At 35.9% G+C, this 22,707-nt stretch overlaps 2 protein-coding genes across 2 annotated transcripts in view; both read right to left on the reverse strand.

Annotated features, from left to right (window-relative positions):
• Window positions 1-13,607, reverse strand: part of LOC103659147 (disintegrin and metalloproteinase domain-containing protein 32) — a 169,775-nt gene extending 156,168 nt beyond the window's left edge. The window contains exon 1 of the mRNA XM_040643171.1: window positions 12,325-13,607. Within this exon, the coding sequence (XP_040499105.1) occupies window positions 12,325-12,526 (202 nt within the window). The 5' untranslated portion in view covers window positions 12,527-13,607. The remainder of the gene's footprint in view (window positions 1-12,324) is intronic.
• A 2,677-nt stretch (window positions 13,608-16,284) lies between these two features.
• ADAM9 (ADAM metallopeptidase domain 9) overlaps window positions 16,285-22,707 on the reverse strand; it is a 135,782-nt gene continuing 129,359 nt past the window's right edge. Inside the window, exons 21-22 of the mRNA XM_008686620.2 lie at window positions 18,187-18,254; window positions 16,285-16,537 (exon numbers count right to left, since the gene is read on the reverse strand). Coding sequence (XP_008684842.1) covers window positions 16,444-16,537; window positions 18,187-18,254 — 162 coding nt within the window. The 3' untranslated portion in view covers window positions 16,285-16,443. The remainder of the gene's footprint in view (window positions 16,538-18,186; window positions 18,255-22,707) is intronic.

The raw sequence follows: 22,707 nt of genomic DNA on the forward strand, positions 1-22,707 counted from the left end.
GGATACAAAATCAACGCTCAGAAATCAGTTGCATTTCTATACACGAACAATGAGACTGAAGAAAGAGAAATTAGGGAATCTATTCCATTTACAATAGCACCAAAAATCATACATCATCTCAGAATTAACTTAACCAGAGACGTAAAGGACCTATATTCTAGAAACTACAAATCACTCTTGAAAGACATTGAAGAAGACACAAAAAGATGGAAAAATATTCCATGCCTCATGGATCTGAAGAAATAAAACATCAGTTAAAATGTCTATGTTACCCAGAGCAATCCACACTTTCAAAGCCATCCTGATCAAAATACCAATGACATTTTTCCAAGAGCTGGAACAAACAGGCTTTAAATTTGTGTGGAACCAGAAAAGGCCCCAAATCGACAAGGAAGTGTTGAAAAGGAAAAACAAAGCTGGGGGCATCACACTGCCGATTTCCGAGCTGTACTACAAAGCTGTGGATCACAAAGACCGGTGAATGGTACTGGCACAAAACAGACACATAGGACCAATGGAACAGAACAGAGAACCCAGAAATGGACCCTCGGCTCTTTGGGCAAACAATTCCTTTTTGATAAAAGCAGGAAAAACATCCAGTGGAAAAAAAGACAGTCTCTTCAATAAATGGTGCTGGAATATTGGACAGCTATATGCAAAGGAATCGAAACTTGACCACTCTCTCACACCATACACACAAAAGGTTAAACCCCAAATGGAGTTTGAAAGACCCTGATGTGAGACAGGAATCCATCAAAATCCCAAGAAGGAGAACATAGGCTGTAACCTCTTTGACATCGGCCACAGCAACTTCTTTTCACCACATCTCCCAAAAGGCAAGAGAAACAAAAGATAAAATGAACTTGTGGACTTCATCAAGATAAAAAGCTTTGCCACAGCCAAGGTAACAGTCAAAAAACTAAGAGGCAGCTCACGAATGGGAGAAGATATTTGCAAATGACACTACAGATAAATACTGGTACCAAGATCTACAAAGAACTCTCAAACTCAATACACAAGAAAAACAAATAATAGATCAAAAAAAGGGCAAGAAGATATGAACAGAGCACTTTTCTAGAAAGATATACAAATGACTACAATACATGATAACAAAAAATGTTCAAAATCTCATTAGCCATCAAGGAAATTCAAATCAAACCATACTGAGATACCACCTAACGCCTGTTAGAATGGCAAAAGTGGACAAGGCAAGAAACAACAAATGTGGAGAGGATGATGTGAGAAAGGGGGATCCATCTTACATTCTGTTGGTGGGAATGCAAGTTGGTACAGCCACTTTGGAAAAACATGTGGGAGGTCCCTTAAAAGTTAAAAAAGAGCCACCCTATGATCCAGCAATTGCACTACTGGGTATTTACCCCAAAGATAAGCAGACGTAGGAAGAGAAGGGCCATATGCACCCCCAATGTTCATTGCAGCATTGTGCACATAAATTGTGGAAGAAACCGAGACCTTCAGCAGATGACTGGGTTAGAGAAGATGTCGCCAAGGGGCGCCTGGTGGCACGGCGGGTTGTTAGCGCCTCGCCTTCGGCTCAGGGCGTGATCTCCGGGCGATCTGGGGGATCGAGCCCCACATCGGGCCTCTTCTGCTATGAGCCTGCTCTCTCTCCACTCCCCCTGCTTGTGTTCCTCTCTCTGCCGGCTGTCCTGTCTCTCTGCTCTAATAGTGCGGCAAAAAACTTAAAAAAAAAAAAAAAAAGAAGATGTCGTCCATATATACAATGGAATATTACCTCAGCCATCAGAAGGAATGATTACCCAACATTTGCAGCAGTGGATGGGACTGGAGGAGATTATGCCAAGTAACAGTCAAAAAAACTAAGAGGCAGCCCACGGAATGGGAGAAGATATTTGCAAATGACACTACAGATAAATACTGGTATCCAAGATCTACAAAGAACTTCTCAAACTCAATACACAAGAAACAAATAATAGATCAAAAAAGGGCAGAAGATATGAACAGACACTTTTCTAATGAAGACATACAAATGACTAACAGATACATGAAAAAATGTTCAAAATCATTAGCCATCAAGGAAATTCAAATCAAAACCATACTGAGATACCACCTAACGCCTGTTAGAATGGCAAAAGTGGACAAGGCAAGAAACAACAAATGTTGGAGAGGATGTGGAGAAAGGGGATCCATCTTACACTGTTGGTGGGAATGCAAGTTGGTACAGCCACTTTGGAAAACAGTGTGGAGGTCCCTTAAAAAGTTAAAAATAGAGCTACCCTATGATCCAGCAATTGCACTACTGGGTATTTACCCCAAAGATACAGACGTAGTGAAGAGAAGGGCCATATGCACCCCAATGTTCATTGCAGCATTGTGCACAATAAATTGTGGAAGAAACCGAGACCTTCAGCAGATGACTGGGTTAAGAAGATGTCGTCCATATATACAATGGAATATTACTCAGCCATCAGAAGGAATGATTACCCAACATTTGCAGCACGTGGATGGGACTGGAGGAGATTATGCCAAGTGAAATGAGTCAAGCAGAGAAAGACAATTATCATATGGTTTCACTCATTTATGGAACGTAAGAAATAGCAGGAAATCGGTAGAAGAAGGAAGGGAAGAATGAAGTGGGTGTAAACAGAAGGGGGAATGAACCATGAAAGACTATGGATTCTGGGAAACAAACCGAGGGCTTCGGGGGGCAGGGGGGACTGGGAAAGGCCGGTGGTGGGTATTAAGGAAGGCAGATATTGCGTGGTGCACTGGGTGTTATACACAAATAATGAATCATGGAACATTACATCAAAAACTAAGGATATACTGTATGGTGACTAACATAATATAATAAAAAATATTATTAAAAAAAAGAATCTGGAAAAGGCAAGGAAACAGATTGTCTACTACAGCCTACAGAAGGAACACAGCACTGTCAATGTCTTGATTTTAGCCCAACGACACCCATTTTACAGAACTGTAAGATAATAAATTTGTATTGTTTAAGCCCCTAAATTTGTGGTAACCTGTTACAGCAACATTAACACTAATACATCATCTAAGAGAAAATGATTCTGGAATTCTAAAATGAATCTGGACCACTATTTCACACCATATACGAATATAAATTTAAAATGGATTAACAACTTGAATATATAACCTGAAACCATTAAACTCCTACAATAAAAAGTAGGCAGTAAGCTCTTTATCAGTCTTAGCAATATTTTTTTTGGATCAGTCTCTTCAAAGAAGGCAAAAAAACCTAAAAATAAAATATGGGATTACATCAGACTAAAAAACTTATACACCAAAGGAAATCATCAACAAAATGAAAAGGCAAGCTATTGAATAGTAGTAGATATTTGTAAATCATACATCTGATAAGGGGTTGGTATCCAAAATATATAAAGAACTTACACAACTTAATATCTAAAAACACCCCAAATGAACAATCCAATTAAGAAATATGCAGAGAACTTAAATACACATTACTCCAAGGAAAACATACAGATGGCCAACAGGCCCATGAAAAGATGTTTAACATCATTAATCATCAGGGAAATGCAAATCAAAACTACAATGAGATATCACTTCACACCTGGCAGAATGATTATCAAAAAACAGTCAGTGCTGGCAAGGCTGTGGAGAAAAGGAAACCCTCGTACATTGTTGGTGTGAATTAGTGTAGCCACTATAGAAAACAGTATGGAGGTCCTCAAAAAATGAAAATCAGAGCTACCATATGATACAGTGATTCCATTTCTGGTATTTAGCCAAAAAAAAAAAACCAAAAACACCAAATCAAAAAGATATATGCAACCTTATGTTCACTGCAGCGTAATTTACAACAGGTAAGATATGGAAGCCACAACAGTGCCCAACAATACTTGAATGGATAAGAAAATGTGGTATGTATATATATACACAAACATACACAATGGAACATTACTCAGCAATAAAAAAGAAGGAAATCTTGCCATTGTGACAACATAGATGGAGCTAGAGGGTATGATGCTAAGTGATATGTCAGATGGAGAAAGACAAATACCATATGATTTCACTTGTATGTGGAATCTAAAAAACAAAACAAAACAAAACAAAACAGAAACAGACTCACAGATACAGGTAACAAACTGTTCATTAACAGAGGGGGACAGGATGGAGTGAGTGGGGAAATAGACAAAGGACATTAAGAGATACAAATTTCCAGTTTTAAAATAAATAAGTCATGGCAATGTAATGTACAGCATAGGGAATATAGTCAATTATATTGTAATAAATTTGTATGGTAACCAGACTTATTGTGGAGATCATTTTGTAGTGTATAAAAACATTGAATCACTACAATACACACCTGAAACTAACAGGATGTTATGTGTTAAGTATACTTCATTTTTTAAAAAAATACAATTTGGGGTACGTGGGTGGCTCAGTTAGTTAAGGGTCTGCCTTTGGCTCAGGTCATGATCCCAGGGTCCTGGGATCAAGCCCTGCATCAGGCTTCCTGCTCAGCAGGGAGTCTGCTTCTCCTCCCCCTGCCTCCTCCTTTGTGGTCTCTTCTTCTCTCTCTCAAATAAAATCTTTTTTAAAATTTTAATTAAAAATTTAAAAAGGAAATAAAATCTGAACTGACTGGAATTTGGATGATATAAGAAATTGCTAATTTTTAAGGTGTGATCATGATACTGTGGTTATATTTCAAAAGTATCTTTTTTGTCATTTAGCAATATATACTGGAATATTTAGAGATGAAATGATATGTCTATAATTTGCTCCAAATAATGGAACAGAGGAAGTGATAAGGAACATAAAAAAAAAAAGGAACTAGCCAGGAGTTTATAACAGCTGAAGGTGGGTTCTTTATACTCCTCTACTTTTGCATTTATTTGAAATTTCCATAATTAAAATTAAAAAAACAGTAGAGGCCAAATAGCAATGGAGTGATATCTTCAAAGTGCTATTGGAAAAATAACTGTCAATCTCAAATTCCGTATCAAGCTAGAGTGAGGGAGATATAGAGATATTTTCAAGTGAACAACAGATATTTTGCCACTCAGAATTCTTATGAAAAAGCTAAGAAAGGAAGAAGTGCGAGGAACAAAGTAAGCAAAGAAAGCCGCGAACAGTGGATAAATCTAAGGAAACCTGACTGAGTAAACAGTAATAGAGACGATGACTAATTTGGGAAACAATAAATAAAAGTGGCACTAAATAACAATAATATGTAAGAAGATGAGGGTGGGGTCTGACAACTTTCTATGGTCATTGTCTTTTTTGGAAGATGTTATATTCTTAATTTTTGACTTTGTAACATTAAAATTAGAAATACAAAACACACAAGACAGGAAATGAGATTTTTTTAAATGTTCTCAAATAAAAAGCATAATACATAGAAATCATAAAATACCATAACAAATTTAAATACAAATATACCTTCCTTGAGAGCTGAATGGCTTTTTCAGTTTACTACCTGCATCTGGAAATTTCAGGGCCCAAGGCTATTTTAATTCTTAAATAGTCAAAGCTTTTTTTAATCTGAGTTTAAAATTCTTTTGTTAATACAGTACCTTCAAAAACTTGGCCCCTTTCAGACAAATGATTTGCAAATATGTTCTGTCCTTCTATAATTTCTTTGCCTAACTCTTATTTCTCCCTCCCTCCCCTCTCATCTCTCTTTCTCTCTCTCTCTCCCTCTTTCAACTTAACGATAGCAGCCTTGAGTCTATCTAGAAAAATGTACGTCCATACCCTTAATTAGAGCTCTGACCTGAGTAATTTTATCTAATTGAGAGTTTTACTGATGCACTGGTGTTCAAACCTTTTTAAATTCCATTTCTTACTATTTGGAATCTGGAGTCAGTCACCTTTTAAAATCCTGAAAGGCCCTGAATTTCTGGATTTATTCCCTATCATTTCTTTTTGCAAACTGGCCAATTGTTTCCTGAGATTATCTCCTTCTCTTAACACTTTACCAAACTTGGGTAATTAAACTGACCTCCACTGCAGAAAGATAACATTTTGTTATCTAGCTTCTGTAGAATGCAATCAATCATACAGTTTACTAAAGCTTTATGAAATATACCTTATGAAATGTTTTGTAACTTCCACTTGGTTTCAATTTTTTGTCATCTACTATCCATTACCCACCATTCATTGCCCAGCAGCTCAGTCAAAGATGTCTATTTTAAGTTTGTTATGACAGCACACCAATTTCTAGATTAGTCAATTTGGGCTGATCAGGCTATAGAATGGTAATAAATAAAATATTGAAATTTTGGTGACTTAACACAATAAAAGCTTATTTGTTTTTCATGTAAAGTCTGATGAGGGTCACCAGGAGCTCTCACTGAAGTAGTGACTCAAAGATCCAGGCTCCTCCAACTGGTAACACCATAAACTCAGCTCATGGCTTCGAAGATTACTGTGGCATCAAAAAAGAGAGATGGAAGAAGGATACCAACTCTTAATTGCCTTGATCCAAAAATTACACACATCATTTCTTAACCTCATAATCAAGAGGTAGTTTGGAAAAAGGCCAAGAAATGCAGGCAAAAGGTGGATACTCGGTGAGCACTAAGGAATCTGTCACATAAAAGGAGGGAAAATATATATTTACAGCAAATAGTAGCCAATGGAAAGTTGATGTAGCTATGTTAATATTGGCACAAATAGACTTCAGTGGGGCAAAAGCATTATTAGGAACAGAAGCAGGATATAGTTAATAAAAAGAAACCAGAAAGAATGCAAAAGGATGAGGTTGGAACTCTACCTCACACCATATATAAAAATTAATTTAAAATGGATCAAAAACATAAATTTAAGAGATAAAACAATAAAGTTCTTAGAAGAAAAAACAAGAATAAATCTTCATGATTATAGATTTGGCAATGGGTTCTTAGATATGATACCAAAAACACGAGCAACATAAGAAAAAATACATATATTAGATTTCATCAAAATTAAAAAATTTTGTGAATCATAGGATACTCACGAGAAAATAAAGACGGCCTACTGAATGAGAAAAGATATTTGCAAATCATTTCTCTGAAATAGGTCTAGCATCCAGAATAGAAAAAGAACTCTCACAGCTTGACAACAAAAAGGACAACCAATTTTAAAAAACAGACTTGAGGGGCGCCTGGGTAGTGCAGTCGTTAAAGCGTCTGCCTTCGGCTCAGGGCGTGATCCCGGCGTACCGGGATCGAGTCCCACATCGGGCTCCCACATCGGGCTCCTCCGCTGTGAGCCTGCTTCTTCCTCTCCCACTCCCCCTGCTGTGTTCCCTCTCTTGCTGGCTGTCTCTCTTTCACATAAATAAATAAAATCTTTAAAAAAAAAAAAAACAGACTTGAACACTCATTTCTCCAAAAATACACAAATGGTCAACAAGCACATGAAAAGATGCTCAACATCACTGATCACTGGGAGAATGCACATCATAGCTAAAAGGCGATACCATGATATATGCACTAAGAAGACTATAATCATAAAAAAATAAAATAAAAATAACATGTGTTGTAAAGAATGTGGAAATCTGGAACCCTTGTACTCTGCTGGTAGGAATGTCAAATTGTGTAGCCACTATGAAAAAGAGTGTGACAGTTCCTCAAAAAAATTAAAAATAGAACTACCATATGATTCAGCAACTCCTCTTCTGAATATATATGCAAAAGAATTGAAAACACGGACCCAAAGAAGCACATGTCCATATATGTTTATGGCAGCATTATTCGTAATATCCCAAAAGAAGATGCAACCCAAATATCCATCTACAGATGAATGGATAAACAAAATGAAATATGTATTTATCCATTTATATTCCACACAATAGAATATTACTCAGCCTTAAAAAGGAGAAAATTCTGACACATGCTATAACATAGATGAACATTGAGGAAGTCACACTAAGTGAAATAAGCCAGTCACAAGAAGAAAAATACTCCACAATTCCAGTTATATGAGATACCTAGTATAGTCAAATCCACAGAGACATAACGTAGAACGGTGGTTTCCATGAGCTGAGGGGAGAGGGGAATGAGGAGTTAGTGTTTAATGGGTACAGAGTTTCGGCTTGGGAATATGAAAAAAGTTCTGGAGATGGATACTGGTGATGGCTGCACAACAATGTGAATGTACTTTATGCCATTAAACTGCACACTTAAAAATGGTTAAAATGAGTACCAAACGGAAATCATACAGCTGAAAAATACAATAAATACAAAATACAAATACAAAAATACAAAATACAAAAAATACAAAAAATACAAAAACTGAAAATTTCAATAGAGGGGTTCAAAAGCAGACTAGACAAACAAAAGCTAAAGGAGTTCATCATTACGAGACTAGCCTTACAAGAAATGTTAAAGAGAACTCTTCATGCTGAAACAAAAGGACACTAATAACACGAAAACATATGAAAGCATAAAACTCAGTGGTAAAGCTAGAAAAAAATCTACAAAAATAAAGGGGAAACTGAATATAGATATTTTCCTCTATTAGTTTCTGCTTAAAAAAGCAATAAACTATAAAATCAGTGAAAAAATAGTTAAAATGCTAAATTTTATGTTATGTGTATTTTATCACAATTTATAAGCTGTTGTAAAATGGGTATAGCACTTCCATTTTGCAAGATAAAAAGGCTCTAGAGATAGGTTACACAATAATGTGTATGTACTTAACACTACTGACCTGTACATTTAAAAATGGTTAAGATAGCAAGTTTGCAGGAAACCAGGCTAATAAATAAAAGCCAATCACTTTCCTACACACCAGCAATTAACAAGTAGAATTTGAAACTTAAAACACAACATCATTTATATGAGCATCCAAAAAAATGAAATAATTAGATGAGTCCATGTTCATGGAGAGTACAACTCAATACTGTCAAAATGCCAGTTTTTCTCACCTTGGCTCTATAGATTCAATACAACCTTAATCAAAATCCCATTAACCCATTTATTCTAAAGTTTATATGGAGAGGCAAAAAACCCAGAATAGCAAATTCAATACTAAAGGAGAAGAATAAATTTGAAGACTGCCACTACCTGACTAAATGACTTGCTATAAAGCTACAGTAATCAAGAAAGTGTGGTACCGGTGAAAGAATAGACAAATACATCAATCAAACAGAATAAAGAGCCCAGAAAAAAAAAACCTACATAAATATAGTCAACTGATCTTTGATAAAAGAGCAAAGGCAATACAATGCAGCAGATAGCTTTTTCAACAGTGTTAGGACAAGTGAATTTCCACATGCAAAAAAAAAAAAAGAAATCGACACAGACTTTACACACTTCACAAAAATCAACCCCAAATGGATCACAGACCTAAATGTAAAATCCAAATTATGATAAGGTATGGCAATAATTTTTTAGATAAAACACCCATAATGCATGAAGAAACAAATGATAAGCTGTACCTCATTAAAATGAAAAACTTCTGCTCTGCAAAAGACAATGTCAAGAGAATAAGAAGACAAGTCACAGACCACACAGGGGGAGAAAATATTTGCAAAAGGCATATCTGATAAAAGACTGTTCATCCAAAATACACACTGAACTCTTAAAACTCAATAATAAAATGAAGAACCCAATTTAAAAATGGGCAAAATACCTGAACATACACCTCATCAAAAAAATATATATATATAGATGGCATATAAGATGAAAAGATGCTTTATATCATATGTCACTAGATAACTGCAAATTAAAATGAGATAACATTACATACCCATGAAAATTACCAAAATCCTTAACACTGACTACACCTAATGCTGGCAAGGATGAGAGGCAACAGGAACTCTCCTTCACTGCTGGTGGGAATGCAAAATGATATAACCACTGTGGAAGATAGCTTGGCAGTTTCTTACAAAACTAAACATATTCTTACCATATAATTCAACAATCCCACTCCTTGGTATTTACACAAAGGAGTTGAAAACCTTTGTCCAAATCCAAAACCTGCACACAGATGTCTGTTAACAGCTTTATCCACAACTGCCAAAACCTGCAAGCAACCAAGATATTCTTCAGTAGGTGAATGGATAAACTAGTACATCTAGATAATGAAATAATACTCAGTGCTAAAAAGAAGTAAGATATCAAGCCATGAAAAGACATGGAGGAACCTTAAATATATATTTCTAAGTGAAAGAAGCCAACTGAATAAGCTACATACTCAATGTTTCCAGCTATACGACATTCTGGAAAAAGCAAAACTACAGAGACAGAAAAAAGTCAGTGGCGTGGGAGTTAGGGGAGAGGGAGGGAGGAATAGGCTGAGCACCGAGGATTTTTAGGACACTGAAACTACTCTATATACCACAATAGTGGATACATGTCATGAAACATCTGCTAAAACCAAAGAATGTACACAGGCAGAGTGAATCCTAAGGTAAACTATGGTCTCTGGGTGATGATAATGTGTCACTGTGGGATCATGGATTTTAACAAAGTACCAAATGTAACAAATGTGTGGGATGTCAATAGCAGAGGGATGGCGAGTATGGGAAACCTTTGTACCTTCCTCTTAATTTTTCTATGAACCTAAAACACTGTAAAAAACAAAGCTGATTCATTTTTTTAAAAAATTAAGATGATAAATTTTATTTTATGTGCATTTTACTATAATTTAAAATAAAAAATTAAAAAACAAAGGTACTGCATTAAAAAAAAAAACCTCATGAGTAAAAAATCCAAAGTTCAAGATCCCATGAATTCTTAATAGAATATATTTTGAAAAGTTCACTGATATGTTTTAGACTCCATATTGCAACTAACTTCCATTTATCAAGTATTGATGTAGTATCCAGAGAATACTGGTAATTATCTGAAAAGGCTATTAAAATACTCTTCCTGTTTCCAGCTATATTAGCTGGATTTTCTTCATATACTTCAAATAAAACATAGCAACAGATTCAATGCAGAAATAGATATGAGAATCTATCTATCATCTATTAAGCCGGACATTAAAGAGATTTACAAAAATCTAAAATCGTGCCAGTGTTCTAAATTCTTCTTGTTTCAGAAAATATTTTTTAAATGTGTAACTTATGTTACATATCACAGATGTTACTGTCATTTTAAATGAATTAATAAAAATTCTTAAATTTCTGTTAATTTCCAAAATGACAAATACTAACAGATATAAACAAAACGTAAGCAAAAGCTCTTTGAGAATTTCTGTAATCGTTAATGTGTAAAGAAAAATTCCAAAAAGTTTGCAAGCCACTGCATTAAAATACTGTGTGTTATGGTGAAGTTTTGTGTCCCCCCAGAATTTCATGCTGAGGTCCTAACCCCAACGTGATGGTATTTAGAAATGGGACCTTTGGAAATTAGGGTTAGGTGTGGCCATGAAGGTGGATCTCTCAGGATGGGATTAGTGCCCTTGTAAGAAGAGAGAGTTTGCTCTCTCTCCCCACACAAAGAGGCCATCTGAGTACACATTAAGAAAGCAACGGTCTATTAGCCAGACCCCCACCATGATGGCATCCTGGGCTCAGACTTATCTTCAAAACAGTGAGAAAATAAATGTCTGTTGTTTAAGTCACCCAGTCTAGGGTATTTCGTTATGGCAGTTCAAGGTCACTAATACAACATGTAATAGCAAAAAAGAATGGTAATAATCCAAAAGTCCATTATCAAAAGACCTGGCTAAATAAATTGCGGTACCTCCAAACCATGGAACATTGTGCAGATGGGGAAAAGAGACACTCCATGTACTCACACGGACACAGGACGGCAACATTCAGAACAGTCATAAAAAGGGAAGAAAAAGAACATATCTAAAATGTTTGCTGGCATCTAAACCACCTCTAATACAGTTTAAAATTTTGAGGCTTTGTATCCTGCCATAATGTACCTTTGTCATAGTCAGCATATCCGACACAGAATTTTTTTTTTTTTTTGACTGCAGGACAAATTATTCCCATAGGTACACCAGACAAGTTATGTTGGAACAAATGGTACGTGAGGAGAGTACGGCTTTTGTTTTCAATTTTGGATTTTGAGTGGAGTTCAAGAAGATTCTGGGGTGCTTCTGAGTGCAAGAGACGTTGGGGCAGTTGTGTGACGCGCATGAAAGACCTACAAGAAAGCCTACCCCCACCCCAGATTCCAAAAGAAAGAGATTTGTCCTTGAGCTCATTAACGTTATCTTCCCCTCTAGGGAGTCACTTCTCTATCCCTACAGAGCGCCCCCAAAAGGCAGGGTTTCCAGGCTACCTCGGGGATTTCAATCCACTTGGGCCACCATTTGACGGAAGCAGGTACTCCTTGAGAGAAGGGAAAGAAAAACCTTCCTCTGCCCAGACCCTCTGTAACAGGGTCTCCGCTGCCTTACCGGGTCCTGATGCCAGCAAGCCACCGAGCCCAGCAAGCAGCAGCATTTGACCGAGCATGGTGTGGCTCCCGGGCTCCGAGAGTGGACTGAGCCGCCGGCCGTTGGGACCGTTCGCAGGACGCCGCGGCCGCGGCTCACGTGCGCGCGCGCTCGTGGGACGGCGGTCTCGCGAGGCTGCTGGGCCCAGGAGCGCGCTGCACATGCAGGCCCGAATGCTAGCCGCCTGCAGGGTGCGCCCACCTTGTCCCCAGCCTGAAGCCCGCGTGCCCGCCCGAGAGCCCACGGCTCATGTGGGGTTATCCAGCCACCCCGGACGTCGCGCTTGCGGTCCCCCGCCAACCTTTCGCTTCGTGCTGACGGACCTGAAAGAACTAACGCATTTATTGTAGACTGTTTTGTAGCACATGCTTCCACATGTTTTAAAAGACGATCGTGCAATACTTTGAATTTAAAACTATAGGCACGCACACATTATTTTACTAAAGCTGGGTTTATAAAATTTTAAAAAGCCAGATGTATGAAAAAGATTCCAAAAAAGGGAAAAGTGAGATTTTGGTTATCTTTGAAGAATCTGCCGTGGTTTTTTTTCCCCCATACTTACTGCTCAAATGCAGTGTGTAATCGGGCTGTCTACTTTCCCTCCAGTTAGTCTGGTTCTTCACAAGCCCTTGGCTAGAATTCATGTGGTATCATTCCCTTGTTCATACCTTCTCAGTACAGTGAATACTCATGTAGTGAATGAGATGGAGAAGATTCTCACCCAGAGTTCCAGTACTTACGTTCCAGTAGAAAAATTTCTAAACTCCAAGTCCAGGCTGCCACCTATTTTCTCCTATTCCCAATCCTTTGGCCACTTTGATTTCTGGTCTCTCCTGAATAAACATTGCCTTATTCCCTGATGTTGCAATGCCTCCTCCCTCTCAGCCTCACCTCCAGTCTCCACCTACATGCACTACCTTTTAATTCTTTTGAAATCCCAAAGAATGAATTAATCGATCATACTAATTAACAGAAAGGCAGACACACAAACTGAAAGGCTGGGTGGGAACACAGAAAAGCTCACTTAGGGAATCACCACACCTAAACTGACAGTTGAGCTGTGATTTTACTGATGCATAGGATTTCAACAGATCATCTAAGCCTAAAAAGAATTAGCATGAACAAAAACAAGGCAACAAAAATCTACCCGCAGCTGGTATACCAACAGAATGGCCAATGCTAGACTAACACTGTTTGTAGGCAGTTGAGCCAAAAGCTGGTTTCATCTTGCTTCATAGTATTTGAAAAACTACAGTAATTACTTAGATTTGTAAATTAGTGGTATTTTGAATGAAATCCTGGTTTATTTATTGTTTCTCTTCTTCAACCTTTCCTGTTTAAATCTTTAATAGAGCAGACTTTATATGATTCTTACTTGTGTATATAGTTCTCTCCTCAACAGGAGTTAGATGTACCATCCAGAACTTATATGTCACAGTACCTAATGATCCCGCTAGATGGTAGCGTTTCATTAAACATTTATGGAATTAAATAAAATCTGATTTGAGCTTAGAAAACCTGGATTGTGCTTAATTACATGGTTAGAGACCCATGCATCTGCTCGAGAGAAAGGGAAAATGCAATATCCTGAGCAAGGTAATTTTGTGAACATATAGTCAAACAGTGATATCAAAGTTACACAAAATTGATCTAATTATTAAAATGTCTTTAGCAGACGGCAAAGAAGCCCTTTAATATTTGCAAATTTTGAAGTGACATCTATGGCCAAGAAATTTTACAATTTTTAACAGCAATCCAGAATAAATCAAGGAAAACCTAAGTGAAAAGCATATAAAACATGTAAAAAGTATATACAAAAGTAAAAGAAGTTCAGACTGATCAAAGCCTTTTAAAAAAACTTTCTAAATATTAAAAAATCCAAGGATTTATCTAATTCTGAGAAAAGTTTTAAGTTATATAGTTAAAATATTACCAAGATTACAGTGATACCAATTACAGTTGCAAAAATTGAAGCTATATGAGAGAAAGACACAAATATTTTAGTCTTATATGAATTCATTTAGAGATTTAAACTGAAATGAAGAATCTCCATTTGCAATTGTTTACACTTTTTTTTTTAAAGGAACACACATTAAAGAGTGTGTTTACTTCATTAATGAGTAAAGTGGTGAGGTATTACAGCCAGTTCAAAGGAAAATCCAAAGACCAGGAATATTGAAATAAATGTGCCATTGGAGGCAAAACCGGGAGGGATATGGGCTAAACCTCTGCTGGGCAGAATTTTCATGTCTATGGATAAGAATTACTTTGCATTGCTATCAGTTATCTACAGTGATAACACCATTTTACTATTGTAAAATAGTTCCTTTAGAATCCTATCACCAGGAAAGGTGAGTTCTCTTCTAGAGTCTGAACTCTAGACAATGCATACACTGAAGTATAAATTTCCCCTATATTTCTATATCCTATTGTCCTTTTTTCGGATTGCCTGGCCCCTGAGTATTTGTCCACCCACATCCTATATGTAATTTTTAATATATACCAGATTGTTAAAATAATGTATCATCTTTAAAGAACTGAAATAGCTTTCTTTTTCAAAACTAATCTGTTTTTCTTTAATAACAAAAAAGTCACTGTGCACAATTTGGCAGAAGTCTGAAAATTAGTGAGATAGTATCTGTAAAAGTTTGACTAGTAGTTTTATCTGAAACTAGTATGATGTTTCAATTAATAAGGTTATAAAAAGCTGGATATTTAGGAAGTTACTGGGCGACACAAAACAGAATTTCAAGTCTTTTATTTATTGCAAATGTTATATTTGTACATGTATATATACACAAACAAAAATTTTTGAAAAACTAATGAAATTCAGTTAATAAACCTATTATTAAATTTTATTATGAAAGGTTATGAAAATTTTTTGAGTGTTTAAAATTTCACCATCCATATCATTTTTTCCAAAGTAAAAATTCGTTTTTTACACAGCTGGAATAATAACTCCTGCACACCACACTAGTTTTTTTGCTTTTATCTAAGAAACACCTTTTCTAATTTCTTGTCTCCAGCCTAATTTCTTTGAAAACATTAGTTACAACAGAGACATGATCCAGCACACCTTAGTAAATGTAAACATTCTAAATTATATTAATAACAAGCTTTGAAGTTTCAGATTTTAAAGTGCTCATGAAATTCTCAAGTGGTTTTATGATATCTCAATTTGATTGATTATAAGAGCTCCTGCTTTATTACAGCCATGTATCAACAGCATATTTGATTAGTTCTATTAAATACTCCGTACCTTAAAGTTTAATTTATTTAAAATAATGCTATTGTAAAAGAATGCCATGCTTTAACATGATTCATAATAGAAATTCTATTATTAAATTAATTTTTCTAATATTCACTATCCATAGATAGACCCATAGACTCTATTATCCCTAGAATCCATAGAATCATTTATCCATAGAATGATCATAAAAATGGAAGACAATAACTGTGTGTGAATACACACATACACACTTTTAGTATACTTTGCACTCTCAAAATAAGATTATGATATCTAAATTGTGGGTTTTGCGCATTCTTCTGAAGACAGAATATTCCTTTGTGTAGTGAAATGAGATAGACAAGATTCTAGCATATGATGAAAAATATTAGGTATTACTGACAGCTAATTAGTTTTCACAGGTAATAGATAATCACATGTTCAACCAGAAACTACATTAGTGGCAACTAAGGTCAAAATTCAGAATTACATTTGAGCACTTAATGACAAAACTTAATTTAAGAATCATTACAACACCATGTTTAAAATAACATAATCCATGTTGGGTGCATTAACCTCACAGAATGACTGAATAAGACTTATTCAGTGATGGAAATGGAAATGTTATTCTAAATGCCCTGGCTTTACTGCATTTCTTATATTTCTCAATTCCCACTACTCAATTTCTGTTTTTCTGTGTTAGCAAAGTTTGTTTTATGGTATTTTGTTTCATTCATAGTTGCAGCAGGAAGAAAGGCTTTTCAAGAAAATATGAGGAAAAAAAAAGGATTAGCTCAGTTCCCTGAAGATGTCTGCAAAAGTAAAGGTATAAAAAAAAAAAGAAAAGAAAAAATTCAAGTGAGGGAACTAAATAAAGGAGGTGCAGGTGCAGGACGAGCAGGAATTAAATTTCCCTGAGATGATACTTTCGGTTGTGGTGGAGGTGGCCTGTGAGGGGAAAAAAGACAGTTAATCATGTGTTTCAACTGAATAAAATACTGCTACTTCATTATAAGCCAATGTAACACCATCTTGAACACTGCTGACAATTCTTAGGAGTGCATTATATTCTGAGATTATTATTCATCTTATATGCAATGGTTAAAGGATGCAATCAGCATCTAAAACGGAGTAACTACCATAAAGTAATGCTATTCTATAATCAAAAATATTATATGAAGGTTCTGGTTTACAGATTTTTAAAAGGAATAGCACAAGAAATTGAAAACACAAACTGTAAAAGACAAGTGAGGGCATTTACAAGTAAATGTAAATGTAAAGCTCTGCTTACATAAATAGAGCTGAAATTCCAACTCACTCAAAACTAACATCCACTCTGAGAATCAAACCTGCTATGACTTCTATACCCGTCCTTAACCTCTATACCCTTCCTCACCCTCTTCATCCAATTCTAGTATTCCTCTACTCCAATAACACACCAGAACATTACCTGGTGAACATATGTCTCACAATTTATATATTCCTCTCTTGATGCGTGCTGGATTTTCATGCACTCTTATTACATAATAAAGATTATACATGAGGACACTGCTCAGTGTTGCAATTCAATTGCAGTCTGAAGGACTTCTGGGGGTGGGGGGGATAGATGCATTTTATATATTGCAAAATATCATAATCAATGTTCCTCCTTGCTGATTTTAAGCCCATCCATTGAGAACTGAAAGATTTCGGTGCCTGTGTTTTTCAGTTTTGGAACTTCCATATGATTATTTTATTAAAGTTTGTAGTTCTGTGCTGAAATTCTCAAGCTTAACTATTAATTCAATGACATAACCGTTACAGTCATTTTAAAGTCTGTGTCTGATAATGCTTCTCACTGGATTACCCTCTGAGTCTGTTTCTATCATCTGTGGCTTTTCTTGGTTTAGTCATTTTCTTTTCTTGTTGGTCTGCTCTTTTGATTAGGGGCCAAACATAAAAAACTGCAGAAGTAAGTTAAGGATCTAGCTTATCCTTATCGCTGGGTCCCAACGCAAAGCCTGGGATGATTGCCAGGGTACCTCATCCTTGGCTGGGTTCCAATTTTTGTCCCCTCCGCCCTGTGAATTTGTTGCAAGCTCTCCTCAGCTTCCTAGCCTCTCAGTTCTCATGTTCAGAATTGGCAGACACGTCCAGGACAAAAAAGTGTCCCCCAAAAGCTGGGATTATCTCCGGGCTGCCTTCCTCTCCTGGGCCCCACACTTCCTCCTCATTTCCTTGGTAGTTCTCCCAGGCCTTCAAACACGTATTTTCTTACATTGTCTAGCCTTTCTAGCAGTTCCTAATAGGAAGGCTGGTCTAACCCATCTGGTTTGCTGTTGCTGGGTATTTTAAAGGCCCTTGCTTCTGAATCTTACATACGCCCAAGGCTGCAGCACCATATGCTTGTCTTGCTCAGGCTTCTTTGAAACTGCATGTTGACACTGCACTAATGTGACAAAACTTACATAAAAAGTTCTTAAAGCTTTTCTAAAAATTGTTTTCTATCTAAACTGTTGGCAAGAAATACCCTGTGCTAAATAAATATGAGGGTAAATATTAGACATTAACTCTGGGTTTTATTCTGGTTAAGTAATCTAAGTGAATTCACTTCAGACCTTGATGGGAACTGCTGAGGCTGCTGGGCTGCATAAGTTGGCACTGGAAATCTGTTTGCATATATAGGCTAAAAAGGAAAAAACACTCGTTACCACAATGCACTCATAGGTGTGTTTTCTATACAGAAAGTAATCAATATATTTTAAATAAATGAACAGATGACTCACAATGCTGACATTTAAAAATATTTTGCTTTCTCAACATATTTCTGCCACTGAATGCGGAATACTTAATTATTTTAAGGCTATATATTTTTTAATTCAATAATACTATTATAATCTTGGTTCTAATCATCTACATTAGTTAAAAGATAACATATTTCCTATACCAATATATGTTATTTTTAAAGATTTATTTATTTGTTTTAGAGAGAGAGCTAGAGAGAAAGAGAGAGAACGACTGTGTGCAGGGGGGAGGTGCAGAGGGAGAGGGAGAGAAAGAATCTCAAGCAGGTTCCATGGTGAGCACAGAGCCCGGTGCAGGGCTCAATCCTCCGACCCTGAGATCATGACCTAAGCTGAAACCAAGAGCCAGATGCTCAACTGATTGAGCCACCCAGGCGCTCCTATCAACGTAACTGTTCAGTACCTAACTGGTATTGTAAATACTCCTAATTTACAACCCTTAATTTTGGGATTCATGATATTCCTTCCTTGACAAGACAGTTGAAAGAAGTTTTATAATAAAGTGAGAGTCCATAATAAAATAAGAAACTAAAAGTAAGAATATTTTTCACAAATCACATTACATTAGGAAAAGTTCGGGAAGATCAGATGGAATTACTAAATCACCGATGATGTGATCTTGAACAAGATGTTGTCCACTACCTGCTGTTATTTCCTAAAGCTCTAGGAGTGGTAGAACATGCCCAGTGTGGGGCGCCTGGGAGGCTCAATCAGGTAAGCGTCCAATTCTTGATTTCAGCTCAGGTCATGATCTCAGGGTTATGAGTTTGAGCGCTGGGCGTGGAGCCTACTCAAAATTCTCTCTCTGCCCCTCCCCCTGCTTGCATGCACTCTCTTTATCTCAAAAAAAAAAAGAATATGCACAGTGTTGGAGAAGAGCTTGAACATTCTCTGGGTCCTGCTATAAAACAGGTAATCTATTTTCTTGCCCCAAAGAATATTTTCTTATACTGTAAAAATGGAGAAGGGACACAAGAAAATGTCTCATTCCCTTTCCACCAACTCATAGAAGCAACGCTTTAAAAGGATAGTTAAACTCTACTTCTTGGAATTTATCTGACATATACTTTTACATGTATGCAAAGACCTATACAGAAGGATCCTTGATGCTGCATTTTTCTGTTGTAACAAGATTTGAAACAATTGGTTTTTACATTTGTGATAAATCCATAAGATGGACTGGTATACAGTTATTAAAAGCGTGGGATACAAGCTTGTTACTCACAAACAGTGGACTAAAATGTTCCAAGTAGAGAGCACTAAAATGCTGGTTAAAATATTAATAGGTAGTTTTTAATGGTTGATTGAGTTTACTAGGGAGTAAGAAACATCTTAAAGACCAAGAACAGTAAGAAAGTATGAAAGAGTCCAGAGTATGTAACAGCATTTGTCCTATGAATATCTTCCATCCTTGGTAGGCTATGTTATATGTTTGTGTAATATATAGACCTAAAAGACAAAACCTGAAGCCTGAGTTGGATGGAATGCTGAATATAAGACATAATATAAAGCTTAGGCCCCTGAAAGGCAATATCTTCACTGGGTTAACTCAATAAAGAAACACCTGTCCCAAAGAACGGTGGAGAAACTGCCTAAATAGACCTTGGTACTGGTAGAAGGGGAATAAAGGAAATCATCTCCCTGGGGTATTTCTAACCATACACCCATCCTCACAAAGGTTTGGGGGCCCAGAGTTCATAACACTTATGTGACCCAAAAAAACACAAAAAAATTTTAATTTAAAGTCATAGAAGATTGACCATGCCCCCAGGCACGAGGCCAAGGGAAATACACACACACTCTCTGCAGGAACTCATCATAATTCAAAAGTGAAATAATTCTCCCATATAAAATTCAAAAAAATGCCAGTTTACAATTAGTATCACAAAGCACACTAGCAAACAAGCCGCTACAAGAATCTGTAGAATAACAAACCACAGAACTAAGACTGCACACATTAAAATAATCAGAGGAAGCACAAAAAGTAGGTTTTTATATGTTTAAAAAATTAATGCTTTTAAAAATATAATGAAGCTATAAGAAACTATCATAAATAACCAACGGATTTGAATCTAATTTATCTAGCAATGAATCTAAAGACAAGCAGAGGAGAAAAATGAAATGGGTCAAGGAGGAAACTAAATCAGTCCAAAAAAAAAACCAGGAAGACAATGAGATCATAAAAATAATATGGTAGAAAAACTATATTAATAATTGCACGCAACATAAAGTCTCCAGTTAAAAGGCAAATATTTTAAAATTTTTAAATAAGATATTCTGTTTATAAGAGACAACATTAAGACAAAGAAAAGTTACATGTAAAAAGATATAAGGTAAATATTAAACAAAAAGAAAAAGCTATAGATTTGAGATGAGAGATGGTCTTTTCTAACTCATACATAAGGACTCTAACTACCGAAAGCTGAAAATCTTTTAAAAATTGCTATCAGGAATGCTTTAAGGATTTCTCACCACCAACATGAAAGACGTCACCAGAAGAAGATGGGGAAGTATTTAAATATGCCAAGGAAACTGAAAGCTTTTCCCCCAAAATCAGGACTACAAGGATGCTTGCTTTTACCACCGCTATGCAACATAGTACTGGAAGATCTAGCCAGAACAACTGGAGAAGAAAAGAAAGAAAAGAAAAGAAAAGAAAAGAAAAGAAAAGAAAAGAAAAGAAAAGAAAAGAAAGGGAAAGGAAAGGAAAGGAAAGGAAAGGAGAAGACAAGACAAGACAAGACAAGACAAGACATTCAATTTGGAATGAAGGACAACTACCTCCATTCACGGAAAACATGATCCTATATAAACAAAAAATCCCGAAGGGTCCACAAGAAAACTATTAGAGCTAACAAATGAATTCAGTAGAGATGCAAGATGTAACGTGAACATGCAAAAATCAGTTTTGTTTCTATACACCAGCAATGAAAAATCCCAAAAGGAAATTAAGAAAGCAGTTACATTTACAATAGCATCCAAAAGAATAAAACACTAAGGAATAAACTTAACCAAGAAGGTCAAAGACTCATATACTGCAAATTATAAAACATTGCTGAAAGAAATTAAAATAGACCTAAATAAATGAAAAGACAACTAGTGTTCATGGATTCAAAGACTTAATACTGTCAGGATATGTCAATATAACCCAAAGTGATCTCCAGATTCAACACAACCCCTATCAAAACTCCAAAAGCCTTTTTTGCAGAAATGGAAAAGTAGATTCTCAAATCATCTGGATCAAAGGGGCCTTAAAGAACAAAATAATCTTGAAAAGGAAGAAAAAAGTTGGTGGACTCACACTTTGCAATGTCAAAACTCATTACAAACCCACAATAATCAAAATAGTATAGAACTGCCCTAAGGATGAATATAGAGCCCAAGTGAACAGAATTGAGAGAATAGTAATAAACCTATACATCTATGGCCAACTGATTTTCCACAAGGTTCTAAATCCATTCCATGAAGAAAAAATGGTCTCTTCAACAAATAGGGCCAGGACAAGTGGATTTCTACATGGAAAAGAAAGAAGTTGAAACCCTATTTCATACCATATACAAAAATTACTCAGAATGGATCAAAGACCTAAATGTAAGAACTAAAATCATTAAACTTTTAGAACATACAAATAAATCGTCATGTCCTTGGATTTGACAATGGATTGTTAGAGATGACATCAAAAGCACAAGCAACAAAAGAAAAAATAGATAAACTGGACTTCATAAAAGTTAAAAACTTTTGTGCATCAAAGGACATTATCAACAAAATGAAAAGACAACCTACAGAATAGAAGAAAATATCTACAAATCAAATATCTGATAAAATGTTAATATCCAGAATATATAAAGACCTACAACTCAACAACAAAAAGACAAACCACCCAATTTTTAAAACAGGCAAAGGACTTGAACACACATTTCTCCAGACCAGATATACGAATGGCTAATAAGCACTTGAAAAGATACTAAACATCACTAATCATTAGGAAAATACAAATCAAAACCATAAGGTACCATTGAACATCCACTAGGATGGCTATAATAAAATTTTAAAAATCAAAGCGAAACAGAAAATAATAAGTGTTGACAAAGATGGGAAGAAATCAGAACACTCATGGTAGAAATGAAAATGGTGTAGCCATTGTGGAAACCATCTGGTGGTTCCTCAAAAAGTTAAATACAGAATAACAATATAACATATCAACTCTACTCTTAGATATACACCCAAAAGAACTGAAAAATAGGTACTAAAAAAAAAAAGAAAAGAAAATAGGTACTCAAACAAGTACATGTATATACATGTTCATGACAACACTATTCACATTAGCCAGTAGGT

This window comes from Ursus maritimus, unplaced genomic scaffold (genome assembly GCF_017311325.1).
Source record: "Ursus maritimus isolate PB19 unplaced genomic scaffold, ASM1731132v1 scaffold_28, whole genome shotgun sequence".
Taxonomy (NCBI): Eukaryota; Metazoa; Chordata; class Mammalia; order Carnivora; family Ursidae; genus Ursus; species Ursus maritimus.